This window comes from Anomaloglossus baeobatrachus, chromosome 1 (assembly GCF_048569485.1).
Source record: "Anomaloglossus baeobatrachus isolate aAnoBae1 chromosome 1, aAnoBae1.hap1, whole genome shotgun sequence".
Lineage (NCBI taxonomy): Eukaryota > Metazoa > Chordata > Amphibia > Anura > Aromobatidae > Anomaloglossus > Anomaloglossus baeobatrachus.
Genome location: NC_134353.1, coordinates 192,082,231 through 192,101,081, shown reverse-complemented (window position 1 = coordinate 192,101,081; position 18,851 = coordinate 192,082,231). Strand labels below are relative to the sequence as shown.

Below are 18,851 nucleotides of genomic sequence, written 5' to 3'. Positions count from 1 at the left end.
TCAGGTTAATTAACCCGATGTGTACTGCAGCTACATGTCACAGTGCAGAGAGCAGGGAGCCGCGCACACTGCTTAGCGCTGGCTCCTTGCTCTCCTTGCTACAGTATACACCGGGTTAATTAACCCGATGTGTACTGCAGCCACATGTGCACAGAGCAGGAGCCGGCGCTGGCAGCAAGAGGGGAGGCTGGTAACGAAGGTAAATATCGGGTAACCAGGGAAAGGTCTTCCCTTGGTTACCCGATGTTTACGCTGGTTACAGCTTACCGCAGCTGCCAGTGACGGCTCCTGCTCGCTTCATTTCGTCGCTCTCTCGCTGTCACACACAGCGATGTGTGTGTCACAGCGGGAGAGTGACGACCAAAAAATGAAGCTGGACATTCAGCAACAACCGGCGACCTCACAGCAGGGGCCAGGTCGTTGCTGGATGTCACACACAGCGACAGCGACGGGACGTCGCTGCAACGTCACAGAAAATGGTGACGTAGCAGCGTTGTCGTTGTCGCTGTGTGTGACACCAGCTTAAGGGTCAACACTGTAAATATTGAGTCTCTACATAAACTTAATGTGTTTATTCATTAAACTCATGAAATACAGTGCCTTGCGAAAGTATTCGGCCCCTTTGAATTTTTCAACCTTTCCCACATTTCAGGCTTCAAGCATAAAGATAAAAATTTGAATGTTATAGTGAAGAATCAACAACAAGTGGGACACAATTGTGAAGGTGAATGAAATCTATTGCTTCTTTTAAATTTTTGTAAAAAAATAATAAACTGAAAATTGGGGCGTGCAATATTATTCGGCCGCTTTACTTTCAGTGCAGCAAACTCACTCCAGAAGTTCATTGAGGATCTCTGATTGATCCAATGTAGTCCTAAATGACTGATGATGATAAATATAATCCACCTGTGTGTAATCAAGTCTCCGTATAAATGCACCTGCTCTGTGATAGTCTCAGTGTTCAGTTTAAGGCCTCCGACACACATCCGTGCCGCCAGTACGTGTTTGGTACGTTTTTGCATGTACTGGCAGCACGGAGACACGTACACCAATGCTACCCTATGGTAGCAGGCACACACACTTAAAACCACACGGAACGTGTGTCTGTGTCCGTTTTGTACGTGTGTGCGTTTTCCAACAAGCTGACATGTCCATTTTTCTCCGGCAGCACGGGTGTCACACGGCCCGCATATGGACCACACGGGTGTGGTGTGGATGCGGTCCTGTGTGACACGCGCCGGAGAAAACTTACATGTCAGAGAAAAAAATAAGAAATCTTTACTCACCTTCTCCTACCCTCCTGTCTCTGCCGCTGCTGTCACTTGCTGCCGACCGCTGCTCATTATGCTTATTTAATATTCACTTCACTGCGGCCAGCAGCAGCGGGGAGTCGGCAGGGCTGGAGACCGAAGATCAGCACCACGGACAGCAGGAAGGACCACGTGAGTATGCAAATTACCAGTTTTCCGCGTGTTATCGTGGATAGCACACGGAGAACACACGTGGCCCGCACATACCGGAGACACGTACTTACCTACACGCAACATGCAGGGAAAATACATGTCTCGCGGCACTGCGTGATTTTCACGTGAGTGTGGCAGAGGCCTAAAGCACAGAGAGCATCATGAAGACCAAGGAACACAACAGGCAGGTCCGTGATACTGTTGTGGAGAAGTTTAAAGCCAGATTTGGTTACAAAAAGATTTCCACAACTTTAAACAGCCCAACGAACACTGTGCAATCGATCATATTGAAATGGAAGGAGTATCATGCCACTGCAAATCTAACAAGACCCGGCCATTCCTCAAAAATGTAATCTCAAACAAGGAGAAGACTGATCAGAGATACAGCCAAGAGGCCCATGATCACTCTGGATGAACTGCAGAGCTCTACAGCTGAGGTGGGAGAGTGTGTCCATAGGACAACAATCAGTCGTACACTGCACAAATCTGGCCTTTATGGAAGAGTGGCAAGAAGAAAGCCATTCCTCAAAGATATCCATAAAAAGTATTGTTTAAAGTTTTCCACAAGCCACCTGGGAGACACACCAAACATGTGGAAGAAGGTGCTCTGGTCAGAAAACCAAATTCGAACTCTTTGGGCACAATGCCAAACGATATGTTTGGCGTAAAAGCAACACAGCTCATCACCCTGAACACACCATCGATACTGTAAAATATGGTGGAGGCAGCATCATGGTTTGGGCCTTCTTTTCTTGAGCAGGGACAGGGAAGATGGTTAAAATTGATGGGAAGATGGATGGAGCCGAATACAGGACTATTCTTGAAGAAAACCTATTGGAGTCTGCAAAAGACCTGAGACTGGGACGGAGATTTGTCTTCCAACAAGACAATTATCCAAAACATAAAGCAAAATCTACAATGGAATGGTTCACAAATAAATGTGTTAGAATGGCCAAGTCAAAGTCCAGACCTGAATCCAATCGAGAATCTGTGGAAAGAGATGAAAACTGCTGTTCACAAACGCTCTCCATCCAACCTCACTGAGCTCCAGCTGTTTACAAAGGAAGAAAGGGCAAGAATTTCAGTCTTACAGTCATGGCCAAAAGTTTTGAGAATGCTACAAATATTATTTTTTACAAAGTCTACTGCTTAAGTTTTTCTAATGGCAATTTGCATATACTCCAGAATGTCATAAAGAGTGATCACCTTAACAGCAATTACTTGCAAAGTCAATATTGGCTAAGAAAATGAACTTTAACCCCCAAAACACATTTCAACATCATTGCATTCCTTAAAAGGAGCAGCTAACATTGTTTTAGTAATTGTTCCATTAACACAGGTGTGGGTGTTGATGAGGACAGGGCTGGCGATCAATCAGTCATGAGTAAATAAGAATGACACCACTGGACACTTTAAAAGGAGGCTGGTGCTTGGTATCATTGTTTCTCTTCAGTTAACCATGGTTAACTCTAAAGAAACGCGTGCAGCCATCATTGCTCTGCACAAAAATGGCCTAACAGGGAAGAGTATCGCAGCTACAAAGATTGCACCTCAGTCAACAATCGATCGCATCATCAAGAACTTTAAGGAGAAAGCTTCCATTGTTGCCAAAAATGCTCCAGGGCGCCCAAGAAGGACCAGCAAACGCCAGGACCGTATCTTAAAACTGTTTCAGCTGTGGGATCGAATTACCAGCAGTGCCAAGCTAGCTCAGCAATGGCAGCAGGCTGGTGTGAGTGCTTCTGCACGCACTGTGAGGCAGAGACTGCTTGAGCAAGGCCTGGTTTCAAGGAGGGAAGCAAAGAAGCCACTTCTCTCCAGAAAAAACATCAGGGACCGACTGATATTCTGCAAAAGGTACAGGGAGTGGACTGCTGAGGACTGGGGTAAAGTCATTTTCTCAGATGAATCCCCTTTTCGATTGTTTGGGACATCTGGAAAACAGCTTATTAGGAGAAGAAGAGGTGAGCGCTACCACCAGTCTTGTCTCATGCCAACTGTTAAACATCCTGAAACGATTCATGTGTGGGGTTGCTTCTCAGCCAAGGGAATCGGCTCACTCAGTCTTGCCTAAAAACACAGCCATGAATAAAGAATGGTACCAGAATGTCCTCCAAGAGCAACTTCTCCCATCTGTCCAAGAGCAGTTTGGCGCCCAACAATGCCTTTTCCAGCATGATGGAGCACCTTGCCATAAAGCAAAGGTGATCACTAAATGGCTCATGGAACAAAACATAGAGATTTTGGGTCCATGGCCTGGAAACTCCCCAGATCTTAATCCCATTGAGAACTTGTGGGCAATCATCAAGAGACGGGTGGACAAACAAAAACCAACAAATTCTGGCAAAATGCAAGCATTGCTTATGTAAGAATGGACAGCTATGAGTCAGGATTTGATCCAGAAGTTGATTGAGAAGGGTCAACACCGCAAATATTGACTTGCTGCATTAACTCATTCTGTCAATATAACCTTTTGGTACTCATAATATAATTACAATTATATTTCTGTATGTGATGTAAACATCAGACAAACACAATTAAAAACCAGAGGGCAACAGATCATGTGAAAATATCATTTTGGTGTCATTCTCAAAACTTTTGGCCATGACTATAGATGTGCAAAACTGATAGATACGTACCCCAAGCGACTTGCAGCTGTAATCGCAGCAAAAGGTGGTACTACAAAGTATTAACTTAAAGGGGATGAATAATATTGCATGCCCCAATTTTTAGTTTATTATTTTTTATAAAATTTTAAAATAAGTAATAAATTTCGTCCAACTTCACAATTGTGTCCTACTTGTTGTTCATTCTTTACCATTAATTTAAATTTTTTATCTTTATATTTGAAGTCTGAAATATGGGAAAAGGTTGAAAAATTCAAGGGAGCCGAATACTTTCGCAAGGCACTGTACTTGTACTTCAGTAACCATAGAAACATCTAACAGATGTAAAACAATGAAGCAGCAAAATATATGTCTGTCTCCAAACTTTTGGCCCTTCCTGTATGTGCACATGAATGTTCCATATGGACCAAAGGGTTTGCACGGAAGAAATCCCAGCAAAATAATGCACCGAGCTGCGGCCTGGCACACAAAGCTGGTAACGAGCCAAGTACATGTGAACGTTCACAGATAGAGCATGTACTGATTATAGTCTATGTCGGCGTTCACTCTTAAACACACTTACATTTTTGACCCTAGTCTTGGATCAGAATTGTCCATGGCCGTGTTTCACTGTGCCCTCCACAGAAACAGCGGCCATCCCGTGCACTGCGCTCAGACCGGTGTTATTCAGTACCGCTGCTCAGATGACAATTGTTTTACACGGACTTAAGGATATTTGTTATGTCACCACCGAAGTTCGCTGCAGCGACTTCTACTCCGATTGCCAGGCGACACCGTGTTCCTGCCGTGGATAGTGCTGGTGGTGGGAGAGGAGTCGATGCCGGTTGGCGCAGGCTCCGTTCATCCACTGGGCTGGGTTTCCTTGGGATCTGCAGTACCAGTGGCTGACTATAGGTGGCGTGTGTCTTCCAGCTGAAGTACCATCATTCAGCTACAACCAATGGGAAGACACCACACCCTTCTTAATTCCCCTCCTGTCTGCTGACCACTGCCAGAGATAGTTCTGATATTCTGGTTCCTGTTACACCCTGTTCTGTTTAGTGATTCTGGTGTTCTGACTTCTGCTTGTTTCCTGACTACCCTTCTGCCTGCTGTTTATGTACCTTGCTTATGTACCTTACCGATCCGGATTTGACTTCTGCTACGTTTTTTGATTACGTCCTTGCCTGCCGATTCTGGCCCTGTTCTGCTAGTCCTGGTTGGACCCTGCCTGACGACTACTCTCTCGGACTGCAGCCTTCCACAGGTAGTGATCTCCAGGGTCCTGTGTAATTCCAAATCCCTGTTAAGGGGTTTCAGGGTTCTGGGGGTTCTGCTTGGTGAGTGACTTCCCTCTAGCCTGTCCATTACAGCCCGTCTGAGTCTGTGGATCCAGGCAGGCGTTACAATATGGCAGCACGCACCAGTTTATTCTGTGCTGCGGAGGAGACGCGCCTAACAAGCCGATGGGTGCTCAAAAAAGAACTGGATCCCATGCGGATTAAATGTATTGCATCCAATTAGTACGGATCAGTTTGTATTATTGATTTAGGAGACTGTATCCAGTCTTGTAAATTTTATTCACTGTATATGTGTAAAAACGGCTGGGACGTGGATGATAAAACAGATGAAAAATCTTTGTTTTTTCTAATTGAGAATCATACGATTTGTTAAACACTTGTGTGCATGTAGTGTTACCGGGGTCTGTGCCATCATGGACGGCACACATCGGCGTCACTGTGCACCCATGTGCTGTCACTGATTACATTGTATGGAAGAAGATTTACAATTTATTTTTTTTTCTAATAAATGAAAAGTCACTGGTGAAACATTGATGAAAACTGGTGTGGGTGCACCAGAAACTCGCGGAGCACTGAATGAGGGCAGAAAGCTCCATCTGTAGACTGTCCGCCCTCGCGGGCAGAGCCCTCTCTCCTCCTGTACCAGGCTGTTTTGTACTGTTCATGAGTATTCTACTTGTCCATACTATGTGTACCCCTTTTCACATGTAAAGCGCCATGGAATAAATGGCGCAATAATGATATAATTATTAGCTGCTGTGACTGAATCAGCATTAAGGGGTGCTATACACATAGCGAGATCGCTACCGAAATCGCTGCTACGTCATGGTTTTGGTGACGCAGCAGTGACCTCATTAGCGATCTCGCTGTGTGTGACACTGAGCAGCGATCTGGCCCCTGCTGCGAGATCGCTGCTCGTTACACACAGCCCTGGTTCGTTTTCTTCAAAGGCGCTCTCCCACTGTGACACACAGATCGCTGTGTGTGACAGCGAGAGAGCAACGAAATGAAGCGAGCAGAGAGCAGGAGCCGTCATCTGGCAGCTGCGGTAAGCTGTAACCAGCGTAAACATCCGGTAACCAAGGGAAGCCCTTTCCCTGGTTACCCGATATTTACCTTCGTTACCAGCCTCCGCCGCTCTCGCTGCCAGTGCCGGCTCCCTGCTCTCTGCACATGTAGCTGCAGTACACATCGGGTTAATTAACCCGATGTGTACTGTAGCTAGGAGAGCAGGGAGCCAGCGCTAAGCGGTGTGCGCGGCTCCCTGCTCTCTGCACATGTAGGGACGTGATGATCGCTGCTGCGTCGCTGTGTTTGACAGCTAAGCAGCGATCATAACATCGACTTACAAGGTCGCTGTTACGTCACAGAAAATGGTGACGTAACAGCGACGTCGTTATCTCTGTCGCTATGTGTGAACCCAGCCTAACTGAGAAAATTAGAACAAAACTTTTACCAGTTAACAAGTAATTTTCCCTGTTGACGCCCTATGGTTTAATTGATGTCTGCGCTGCTCCCTGTAAGTTGATATTATTGTGCTGCACATTAGGGGGTCTTCAGCTGTTAATATTAGCTACACATACCTTGTAACAAGACAGGAGACTCCACAATGACATCATGCCTCAGATGACATCACACCAGTAAGTCCTCAGTGATTCGTCATACCTTGGATGACATCACACCTATAGGTCCTCTGTGATGACATCATTCCTTGGATAATATCACACTTATGGGTCATCTGTGATGACGTTATTCCTTGGATGACATGACTCCTGTAGGTTCTCTCTGATGATGTCATTCCATGGATGACATCACACCTATAAACTCTCTCTGATGACGTAATTCCTTGGATGACATCACACCTATAGGTCCTTTGAGATAACATCATTTTTTGGATGACATCACACCTGTAGGTCCTCTGTGATTAGGTCATTCCTTGGATGACATCACACCTGAGGGACCTTTGGGTTGAGGTCCTTGATAGGATGACATCAGCCCTGTGAGACCTCTGTCATGATGTCATTCTTTGGATGACATCACACCTGTGGGACCTCTGTGATGATGTTGTTACTCCTTCAATGACATCACAACTGTGGGACCTCTGTGATGAGGTTACTCCTTCAATGACATCACACCTGTGGGATCTCTGTGATGATGTCATTCTTTGGATGACATCACACCTGTGGGACCTCTGTGATGATGTCATTCTTTGGATGACATCACACCTGTGGGACCTCTGTGATGATGTTACTCCTTCTATGGCATCACACCTGTGGGATCTCTGTGATGATGTCATTCTTTGGATGACATCACACCTGTGGGACCTCTGTGATGATGTTACTCCTTCAATGGCATCACACCTGTGGGACCTCTGTGATGAGGTCATTCTTTGGATGACATCACACCTGTAGGTCCTCTGTGATTAGGTCATTCCTTGGATGACATCACACCTGAGGGACCTTTGGGTTGAGGTCCTTGATAGGATGACATCAGCCCTGTGAGACCTCTGTCATGATGTCATTCTTTGGATGACATCACACCTGTGGGACCTCTGTGATGATGTTGTTACTCCTTCAATGACATCACAACTGTGGGACCTCTGTGATGAGGTTACTCCTTCAATGACATCACACCTGTGGGATCTCTGTGATGATGTCATTCTTTGGATGACATCACACCTGTGGGACCTCTGTGATGATGTCATTCTTTGGATGACATCACACCTGTGGGACCTCTGTGATGATGTTACTCCTTCTATGGCATCACACCTGTGGGATCTCTGTGATGATGTCATTCTTTGGATGACATCACACCTGTGGGACCTCTGTGATGATGTTACTCCTTCAATGGCATCACACCTGTGGGACCTCTGTGATGAGGTCATTCTTTGGATGACATCACACCTGTGGGACTTCTGTGATTAGGCCATTCCTTGGATGACATCACACCTGTGGTATCTTTGTGATGAGGTCATTTCTAGGATGACCAAACCTGTAGGTCCTCTGTGATGACATAATTCCTTGGATGACATCACACCTGTAGGTCATTTGAGATAACATCATTTTTTGGATGACATCACACCTGTAGGTCCTCTGTGATTAGGTCATTCCTTGGATGACCTCACACCTGTAGGTCCTTTCTGATGAGGTCAATCCTTGGATGACATCACACCTGTAGGTCCTCTGTGATGAGGTCATTCCTTGGATGACATCATACCTGTAGGACCTTTGGGTTGAGGTCCTTCCTAGGATGACATCACACCTGTGGCATCTCTGTGATGATGTAATTCTTTGGATTACATCACACCTGTGGGTCCTCTGTGATGAGGTCATTTCTAGGATGACATCACACCTGTGTGTTCTCTGTGATGAGGTCATTTCTAGGATGACATCACACCTGTAGGTCCTCTGTGATGAGGTCATTTCTAGGATGACATCACACCTGTGTGTTCTCTGTGATGAGGTCATTTCTAGGATGACATCACACCTGTGGGTTCTCTGTGATGAGGTCATTTCTAGGATGACCACACCTGTAGGTCCTCTGTGATGACGTCGATCTTTGGATGACATCACACCTGTAGATCCTCTGCACGTGGTTCTGGAAGACTCAGTGGTGAAACAGCTTGGCCCCGCCCCCGGCTCCTCCCCCTCTAGTCACATGAGCATCTCCATGCAGGGCATAAAGCGCTGTGCTCCCACCATGGCGGGCTGCACCGGGCGAGGGCACTCAGCAGCCCGGGTGATCGTGCGGCACCGGAGCCCGTGCTAGGAGCTGTGTGCCGCCACCATGGCTCTTCTCCACAGGTTTTTCAGCAGGCGGAGCAGCTGCAGCCCTGAGCCCAGCACAGGTACCAAGGAGGGCGCCGCGTTCAGGTGATTACACGGGGCTGCAGTGTGGGGCGTCCTGCACGGGTGGGGGCTGCTGCACGGGTGGCTCCATCATGTCGGGGCTACCTGGTGACTGGTGGACGTGTCACGATTGGCGGGGGTCACGTGACAGTCTCCAAAAATCCCATTTTTTTTTTTTTTTTTTTTCCCTTTGCAATTTGCATACAAATGTTTTGGTCACGTGGTAATTATTGCAGCATATCCCTATATGTCCTAAACAATGCTGATGGTGTACTGGGCACACTGGTCCTATGGGCTCAGGTGGCATTGTGCGTGGTGCTGAGGCTGGGAGTGTGTCCACAGTCATGTGATGGTAACTCATTCCCCCCAATAGGTTACTCCATAACTGAGTGGCCAATGTGGCTCCTATGGGGACGTGTCGTGGGCTGTATTAGATATTTGGCACAGGGCTGTACCTATGTGGTTAGATGCCCTTGGAGGTGGCACCTCTGCCCCCATTAGGGCTGGTATCAGGGCTGTGCATACAGCTGTGCTCCCCCTTCCTGGCGCAGGTTTGGATGTGGGTTTGCACTGGAGAAATAGGCCACATGTGGTAAAGTTTCCCAAAAATGCCAGTCAGTTATGTCTCCTGCCCGTCCTGTAGGTCCTTTCTGCTCTAAAAATGCTCTTTACTTCATGACTGAAGTCAGTGGGAAAGCGAAGAGTCTGGGGGCATTTTTTTTATTTTTTTCTCAAGGGGGAAAAAAACCCAGAGTGTGAGCGGTCTGGGACTCTTACATTGGTGGCCATACCCTCAGGGTAGGTATCTGGTCCATGGCCACGCTGGTGGCTGGATGTGGTCGGAGAGCACAGCTTGGTCAGCTGTCTAGTGGCTGAAGCTGGGCTCCGCTCATCCACCACCAAGTCTATAGGTGATGGATGTGCAGCATCTGGCTGCTGCCACTATGGAACTGACGGACCTGTCGTCCATTCAGCAGTGGCACATCGGTGGGGAGGCGGGTGTCACACCCCTACCAAACAGATATTGATGACCTAGCCTGAGGAAAGGCCATCAATAGAGAAGACCTCCACAATCCCTTTAGGCTTTGTGCGCACTAGAAATGTGAATTTTCTCAAGAAAATTTCTTGAGAAACTTCTGGGAGTGGAAGATTTCCGGACCTCCGGAAAAAATCCGCACCAAATCCGCATGCGGATTTGCCGCGAATTTGCCGCGATTTTACCGCAGGTTGTTCCCTGCGGATTTTGCAGGCTGTACTGCAGAATTCCGCAGGTGCCTGTGGAAAAGAATTGACATGCTCATTTTCTCAAGAAAATCTTCTCAAGGAAATTTCTTGAGAAAAATCCGCAGCGTGCGCACAGCTATTTTTTTTTTCTCATAGGATTTGCTGGGAAATGTCTGCACAAAGATTGCAGACATTTCTCAAGAAATTTCCACAGCAAATCCACGGGTAAATCCGCGGGCAAAACGGCCTAGTGCGCACATAGCCTTAAAGTTCTGGGTGCTCATGCACTTAAATTATTAATTTCCATAGCTTTTACGGACTTCAGGTATTGATCGTGACTAGAATAGTTAGAGAGCTTTGCACTGAGCTCCTTACACCGATTGGGGAGAACCACAGGGGGGACTCTGGCGGCTGGCACAGGGGGGACTCTGGCGGCTGGCACAGGGGGGACTCTGGCAAGTATATTTGTGCAGGCTCTAAAATTAATGCAGGCTCTAAAATTAATAGAATATGACCCCAATAAACACACAGTTGTTTCTTAAGGCCATCTGTCATTTTATTTTTATGCAACCTGAGAGCACTCTGATGTAGGAACAGAGGCACTGATTCTGGGCATGTCTTATTGGGCTGTTTTGCTGTTACCAGGGCTGTGGAGTCTGAGTCGTGGAGTCTGAGTTGGTGGTCATTTTGGTGGAGTCGGTATAAAATGCACCGACTCCGACTCCTAAAATATATAATAAATTGGGGACAGGAGTGCAATGCAGAATGTGCTGAATATTTTACTAAAAACATTTAGTATAATGCTTATATTTAAGTGAAAAATTTATTGTAGTACAATGTGAACATCAGACATTTAATTGTTTTTATGATACAATAATCAAGATATTTGGATAGAACATAAAATATTTATTGGAATACAACTTTAGAACACAAAAAACTAATAATTGTAAATATGTAATATATATATATATATATATATTATATATATATATATATATATATATATATATATATATATATATATATATATATATATATTAGTGTATATACACAAAGATATATATGTAATCTACTGTACTGTATAGTGTATTACATATTTACAATTTATTACAGTTTTTTGTGTTCTGTAGTTGTATTCCAATAAATATATTTTATGTTCTATCCAAATATCTTGATTATTGTATCACAAAAATTATTAAATGTCTGATGTTCACATACACATATTCATGTACTACAATAAATTTTTCACCTAACTATAAGCAATATATGCCGGAGTCGGAGCCTGAGTCGGTGGAAGAGAATTTGAGGAGTCGGAGTCGAAGGTTTGGCTTACCGACTCCACAGCCCTGGCTGTTACAATACATTGTTTTATCAGAAGGAGGTTATCAGTACATGAAAAGATGCCTCTGGTCCCACCATGCCCACACCACTGATGAGCAACTTTCTTTCAATATACAGGAAACTGCCAATCAGTGGTGAGGGTGTGGGTTATACATGGCTCTGCATTCTGAGCTCTGCTACAATTGTTTTTCTCTGCTGCACCCAGTCTATGAAGTGATGCATCCCTGGAATCAGTCTGTCCCTTCCTCATGTTCCAGTCGCATTCCCTTTAATTCTCACTGTTTTTCTCCCAAGTGGAAAGTGGTGCCTTTCCCTGTCCAGTGGCTGGATTATCATAGATCACAAATGAAAGGTGACTCCAATGTATCCTTGCTCTGGTCATATAGTACCACAGTACATATACTGTGCTGCACTAAAGAGTTTAGTCACTATTTAAAGGGAATCCGCCACCAGGTTTTTGCCTCCTAATCTGAGAGCAGCATAACATAGGGTTTGCAGCGGTCACTTACTGGGCTGCCTAGTGTAGTTTTGATAAAATCATTGATTAATCATTAGTAGATTATCACTAGAGCACTGCTTGGCGTGCTTCATGTAGTGCAGCATATTCATGAACTCTGTATAACTGTTGTCATTTTGATGAAATCAATGTTTTCTTCTCCTGGAGGTCTAGCAAAGTAAGTGACACATCCCTGGAATCGGGGTCTCTGTATCTTCATTAAGCTCTTCTCAGATGAAGTAGCAAAAACCTGGTTACAGTCTCTTTAAAGGGAACATGTCACCAGGTTTTTCATCTTATGAGCTGCATCCACCACCAGTGAGCCTTTTTATATACAGCATTCCAGAATACTGTATATAAGAGCCCAGGCCGCTGTGTAGAACATAAAAAAAAAAAAATCTTTATTATATTCTCCTAGAGGGTGGTCCGATCTGATGGATACTGCTGGTCTCGGTCCGACGCCTCCTCTCGAGATCGCCATCCTTCTGCCCATCCCCATGTGAATGACGTGTCCTCCCTTGAGAGGCCGCCATTGCGCTCCTGCACATGCGCACTTTGATCTGCCCGGCTGCGGACAGAGCAATATACTGTAATGTGCAGGCTCGAGACAAGGTCAAAGACATCATGCACACTAGTGTATGTATATGGAATAATAATTCTGGTGTTTTGAATTTAATTTTTTTTTTAATTTTTGTTAAAGGGTGATTCCCATCTCAAGATCCTATTTCAATATGTAGTAGGATTAGTATTATCAGTTGTGTATAGCACTGGTATTTAAAATTTAACCTTTATTAAATTCTCTATTAAAATTATATTAGGACCAATCAGGTGATACCACAAGGTAAAAAAAACACAAAGTACAGATTGGATGTATACAATATATCAACAGGAGTTATATCCAATTCCCTCACGGTCCTCCCGGTTCAGATATATACATCCAAATGATTAAAGTGACATTGTGAAAAAACCGTAATCCTCCCAAAATTGCACTCTTGCCCTTAGATTAAAGGTCCAGTCACACTAAACAACTTACCAGCGATCCCAACAATGATAGGGATCGCTGGTAAGTTGCTAGGAGGTTGCTGGTGAGATGTCACACTGCGACGCTCCAGCGATCCCATCAGCAACCTGACCTGGCAGGGATCGCTGGAGCGTCGCTACACTAGTTGCTGGTGAGCTCACCAGCAACCAGTGACCAGCCCCCAGCGCCGCGTGGAAGATGCTGTGCTTGGTAACTAAGGTAAATATTGGGTAACCAACCCGATATTTACCTTGGTTACCAGCGCACGCAGCTACACGTGCAGGGAGCAGCGCACACTGAGCGCTGGCTCCCTGCTCTCCTAGTTACAGCAAACATCGGGTTAATTACCCGATGTGTGCTGCAGCTAAATGTGCACAGAGCAGGGAGCAGCACACACTGCTTAGCGCTGGCTCCCTGCTCTCCTAGCTACAGCACGCATCGGGTTAATTAACCCGATGTGTCCTGCAGCTACATGTGCACAGAGCAGGAGCCGGCACTGACAGTGAGAGCGGTGGAGGCTGGTAACAAAGGTAAATATCGGGTAACCAAGGACAGGGCTTCTTGGTTACCCGATGTTTACTGTGGTTACCAGCCTCCGCAGAAGCCGGCTCCTGCTGCCTGCACATTTAGTTGTTGCTGTCTCGCTGTCACACACAGCGATCTGTGCTTCACAGCGGGACAGCAACAACTAAAAAATGGCCCAGGACATTCAGCAACAACCAACAACCTCACAGCAGGGGCCAGGTTGTTGCTGGATGTCACACACAGCGACATCGCTAGCAACGTCACAAAAGTTGTTCGTTAGCAGCGATGTTGCTAGCGATGTTGCTTAAGGCCATGTCACACCTGGTTACCCGATATTTACCTTTGTTACCAGCCTTCACCGCTCTCACGGTCAGTGCCGGCTCCTGCTCTGTGCACATGTAGCTGCAGCACACATCGGGTTAATTAACCCGATGCGTGTTGTAGCTAGGAGAGCAGGGAGCCAGCGCTAGGCAGTGTGTGCTGCTCCCTGCTCTGTGCACATTTAGCTGCAGCACACATCGGGTAATTAACCCGATGTTTGCTGTAACTAGGAGAGCAGGGAGCCAGCGCTCAGTGTGCGCTGCTCCCTGCACGTGTAGCTGCGTGCGCTGGTAACCAAGGTAAATATCGGGTTGGTTACCCCGATATTTACCTTAGTTGCCAAGCCCAGCATCTTCCACGCGGCGCTGAGGGCTGGTCACTGGTTGCTGGTGAGCTCACCAGCAACTCGTGTAGCGACGCTCCAGCGATCCCTGCCAGGTCAGGTTGCTGGTGGGATCGCTGGAGCGTCGCAGTGTGACATCTCACCAGCAACCTCCTAGCAACTTACCAGCGATCCCTATTGTTGTTGGGATCGCTGGTAAGTTGTTTAGTGTGACGGTACCTTTAATCTAAGGGCAAGAGTGCAATTTTGGGAGGATTACGTTTTTTTCACAATGTCACTTTAATCATTTGGATGTATATATCTGAACCGGGAGGACCGTGAGGGAATTGGATATAACTCCTGTTGATATATTGTATACATCCAATCTGTACTTTGTGTTTTTTTTACCTTGTGGTATCACCTGATTGGTCCTAATATAATTTTAATAGAGAATTTAATAAAGGTTAAATTTTAAATACCAGTGCTATACACAACACAGAATTTAATAAAGGTTAAATTTGCTATACACAACTTCTTATATTGGTATTACCCCCTCATAATTAGTATTATCAGCACACATCTCCAATTAGAAAATTAGTATAATTCTTCTTATTCAGTCTTTTATATCATGTGCAGGGCATTGCAGGACTTTGTGTATCCATGGTTATGACTATTAGCAACTAAAGACCGCTTTACACGCAGCGACATCGCTAACGGTAATCGCTGGGGTCACTGAGTTTGTGACGCACATCCGGCCTCGTTATCGACGTTGTTGCGTGTGACACATACGAGCGACCGCTAACGATCAAAAATACTCACCTAATCGCTGATCGTTGACACGTCGTTCATTTCCCAAATATTGTTGCTCGTGCAGGACGCAGGTTGTTCGTCGTTCCTGAGGCAGCACACATCGCTACGTGTGACACCCCGGGAACGACTAACACTGTACCTGCGTCCTCCGGCAAAGAGGTGGCGTGACGTTAATGCAGCTGGTTCCGCCCCTCCGCTTCTATTAGTGGGCCGCTGTGTGATGGCGCACGAACAGCCCCCTTAAAAAAAGAGGTTGTTCGCTGGCCACACCAATGTCGCTAGGAAGGGAAGTCTGTTCTACGCGTCCTAGCGATATTGTTCATCACAGGCAACGATTTGCCCGTGACGCAAAAACGACGGGGGCGGGTGCTTTCGCTAACTATGTCGCTGCGTGTAAAGCAGCCTTTACTGTCAGTGTATGGTCGTAACCATGGATACCTGAAGTCCTGCAATGCCCTGCACATGAGGTAAGCGACATAGTGAATCAGGACAACTACATTTCTAATTTGAGGTATTTACTATTAATATTATATATTGGGATAGGATCTTTGATAGAAGAATAACCCCTTTTACGTGTAAAATTGTGCTGAATTGGGGCCAAATGTTAGGTATTGCTGTAATTGACCTACAAATCACGTTGACAGGTTATGTGGCACACAATGAATGGGGAAAAAAAAACCAAAAAAACAGTGGACGGGGATTTATTTGGTGTATATATAAACCTGGTGCCGTACACAGAGCACCGTACAGATAAGTGTTCGTGCCAGTGTCAGAATCCAATTTATGTGATCAAGAGATTTTTAAATGTATATTATATACACACCCAACACCTGGTTTTGGCTTAAAAAAATTGCTCAATACCATACACATCACCCACACAATCACCCCCACCACCCTATATCCATAACCCTCTACACTACCCCTAAAGCAAACTCCGTAACAGTTGCCTTTTTTGACCCAAAAAAAAAAACAAAATACCCCTCCTAAACCCAACCCCCCCCAAACTACAATTTCCCTTCCAATCTCAATACAACCTCTCTCCCCTCTCTCTCTCACCTCTCCTCCTCTCCTCCCATCTCTCCCTCTCAACCCACTCCAACCAAACCAAACACCAAACAACAACACTCTCCCTCTCTCCCTCTCTCCCTCTCTCCCTCTCTCCCAAAAACACCAAAAACAACCCCACACAACCACACCCCACACTCCCTCACACCAAAAAAAAACACCAAAACCAACAAACACAACCACACACAAACAACAAAACCAACAAACCCCACAACACTCCCTCTCTCCCTCTCTCCCTCTCTCTCCCTCACAACCCTCCCCCTCACCACCCAACTCCCCACACACCCAACAACACAACAACAAACCAACCCAACAAAAACCCACAACCCCCAAAAACCCCCACCAACAACAACCCCAACTCCCCACCACCACACACCCACACACCCACACCCCCACACCCCACCACACCAACACACCCCTCACCCTCACTCCCACACACCCACACCCCCAACACACACACCTCTCCCTCTCTCCCTCTCTCCCTCTCTCCCTCTCTCCCTCTCTCAAACCACACACCCCTCACAACCTCACACCCACACCCACAACACACCAAAACACCAACACCCAAACCCAACACCACACAACACACCTCACACCCACACACCCACAACACCCAAACACTCTCCCTCTCTCCCTCTCATCCCTCTCTCCCTCTCTCCCCTCACACCCTCTCACCCACACCCACAACCAACACCCACACACCCAACACCAACCCACACACCACACCTCACACCCACCCTCCACACACACCCACTCACCCACACCCACCACAACACCCCCACACTCCCACACTCCCAACACCCCACACACCCACAACACAACCCAAACCCCAACCCCACACACACCAACCTCCCACACTCCCACACTCCCTCACACCCACACACCCACACTCCCACACTCCCTCACTCCCTCTCACCCACTCTCCCTCACACACCACACCACCCACTCACCCACACACCCTCACTCCCTCACAACCCTCACACACCTCTCCCTCACCCACCCACACCCTCTCCCTCTCTCCTCTCTCCTCACCCTCTCTCCCTCTCTCCCTCTCTCCTCACTCTCTCCCTCTCTCCCTCTCTCCTCTCTCCCTCTCTCCCTCTCTCCCTCTCTCCCTCTCCCCTCTCACCCTCTCCCTCTCTCCCTCTCTCCCTCTCTCCCTCTCTCCCTCTCTCCCTCTCTCCCTCTCTCCCTCTCCTCCTCTCTCCCTCTCTCCCTCTCTCCCTCTCTCCTCTCTCTCCCTCTCTCCCTCTCTCCCTCTCTCCCTCTCTCCCTCTCTCCCCTCTCTCCCTCTCTCCCTCTCTCCCTCTCTCCCTCTCTCCCTCTCTCCCTCTCTCCCTCTCTCCCTCTCCCTCTCTCCTCTCTCCCTCTCTCCCTCTCTCCCTCTCTCCCTCTCTCCCTCTCTCTCCCTCTCTCCCTCTCTCCCTCTCTCCCCTCTCTCCCCTCCTCTCTCCCCTCTCTCCCTCTCTCCCTCTCTCCCTCTCTCCCTCTCTCCCCTCTCCCTCCCCCTCTCTCCCCTCTCCTCCTCTCTCTCCCCTCTCTCCCTCTCTCCCTCTCTCCCTCTCTCCCTCTCTCCCTCTCTCCCTCTCTCCCTCTCTCCCTCTCTCTCCCTCTCTCCCTCTCTCCCTCTCTCCCTCTCTCCCTCTCTCCCTCTCTCCCTCTCTCCCTCTCTCCCCTCTCTCCCTCCCTCTCTCCCTCTCTCCCTCTCTCCCTCTCTCCCCTCTCTCTCCCTCTCTCCTCTCTCCCTCTCTCCCTCTCTCCCTCTCTCCCTCTCTCCCTCTCTCCCTCTCTCCCTCTCTCCCTCTCTCCCTCTCTCCCTCTCTCCCTCTCTCCCTCTCTCCCCTCTCTCCCTCTCTCCCTCTCTCCCTCTCTCCCTCTCTCCCTCTCTCCCTCTCTCCCTCTCTCCCTCTCTCCCTCTCTCCCTCTCTCCCTCTCTCCCTCTCTCCCTCTCTCCCTCTCTCCCTCTCTCCCTCTCTCCCTCTCTCCCTCTCTCCCTCTCTCCCTCTCTCCCTCTCTCCCTCTCTCCCTCTCTCCCTCTCTCCCTCTCTCCCTCTCTCCCTCTCTCCCTCTCTCCCTCTCTCCCTCTCTCCCTCTCTCCCTCTCTCCCTCCTCTCCCCCCCCTCCTCATTATATATTATTTCTAATAAAGTATTTTTCTCTGTGTGATGTATTTTTTTTTTTTTTTTTTTTTAAAAACCCTTTGTTGGAGATTCTTAATGGCCAGGTCAAACTTGGCCTGACATTAAGAATCTCGGGCTTTATACCAGCTGGTAAAACATAGCTGGTATTAACCCCTTATTATCCAGCGTGCCACCAGGGCCACTGGAAGAGTTGATTACAGCGCCTGAAGATGGCGCTTCTATGAAAGCACCATTTTCTGGGGCAGCTGTGGACTGCAATTCGCAGTGGGGGGCCCAGAAAGTTTGGGCACCCTGCACTGTGGATTCCAATCCCCAGCTGCCTAGTTGTACCTGGCTGGACTGAAAAATTTGGTGAAGCCCACATCAT

General features: G+C 47.3%; 1 protein-coding gene across 1 annotated transcript in view; it reads left to right on the top strand.

The window, feature by feature from the left end:
- The first annotated feature begins 9,026 nt into the window (after window positions 1-9,026).
- Window positions 9,027-18,851, top strand: part of FNIP2 (folliculin interacting protein 2) — an 88,357-nt gene continuing 78,532 nt past the window's right edge. The window contains exon 1 of the mRNA XM_075347505.1: window positions 9,027-9,242. Coding sequence (XP_075203620.1) covers window positions 9,157-9,242 — 86 coding nt within the window. The 5' untranslated portion in view covers window positions 9,027-9,156. The remainder of the gene's footprint in view (window positions 9,243-18,851) is intronic.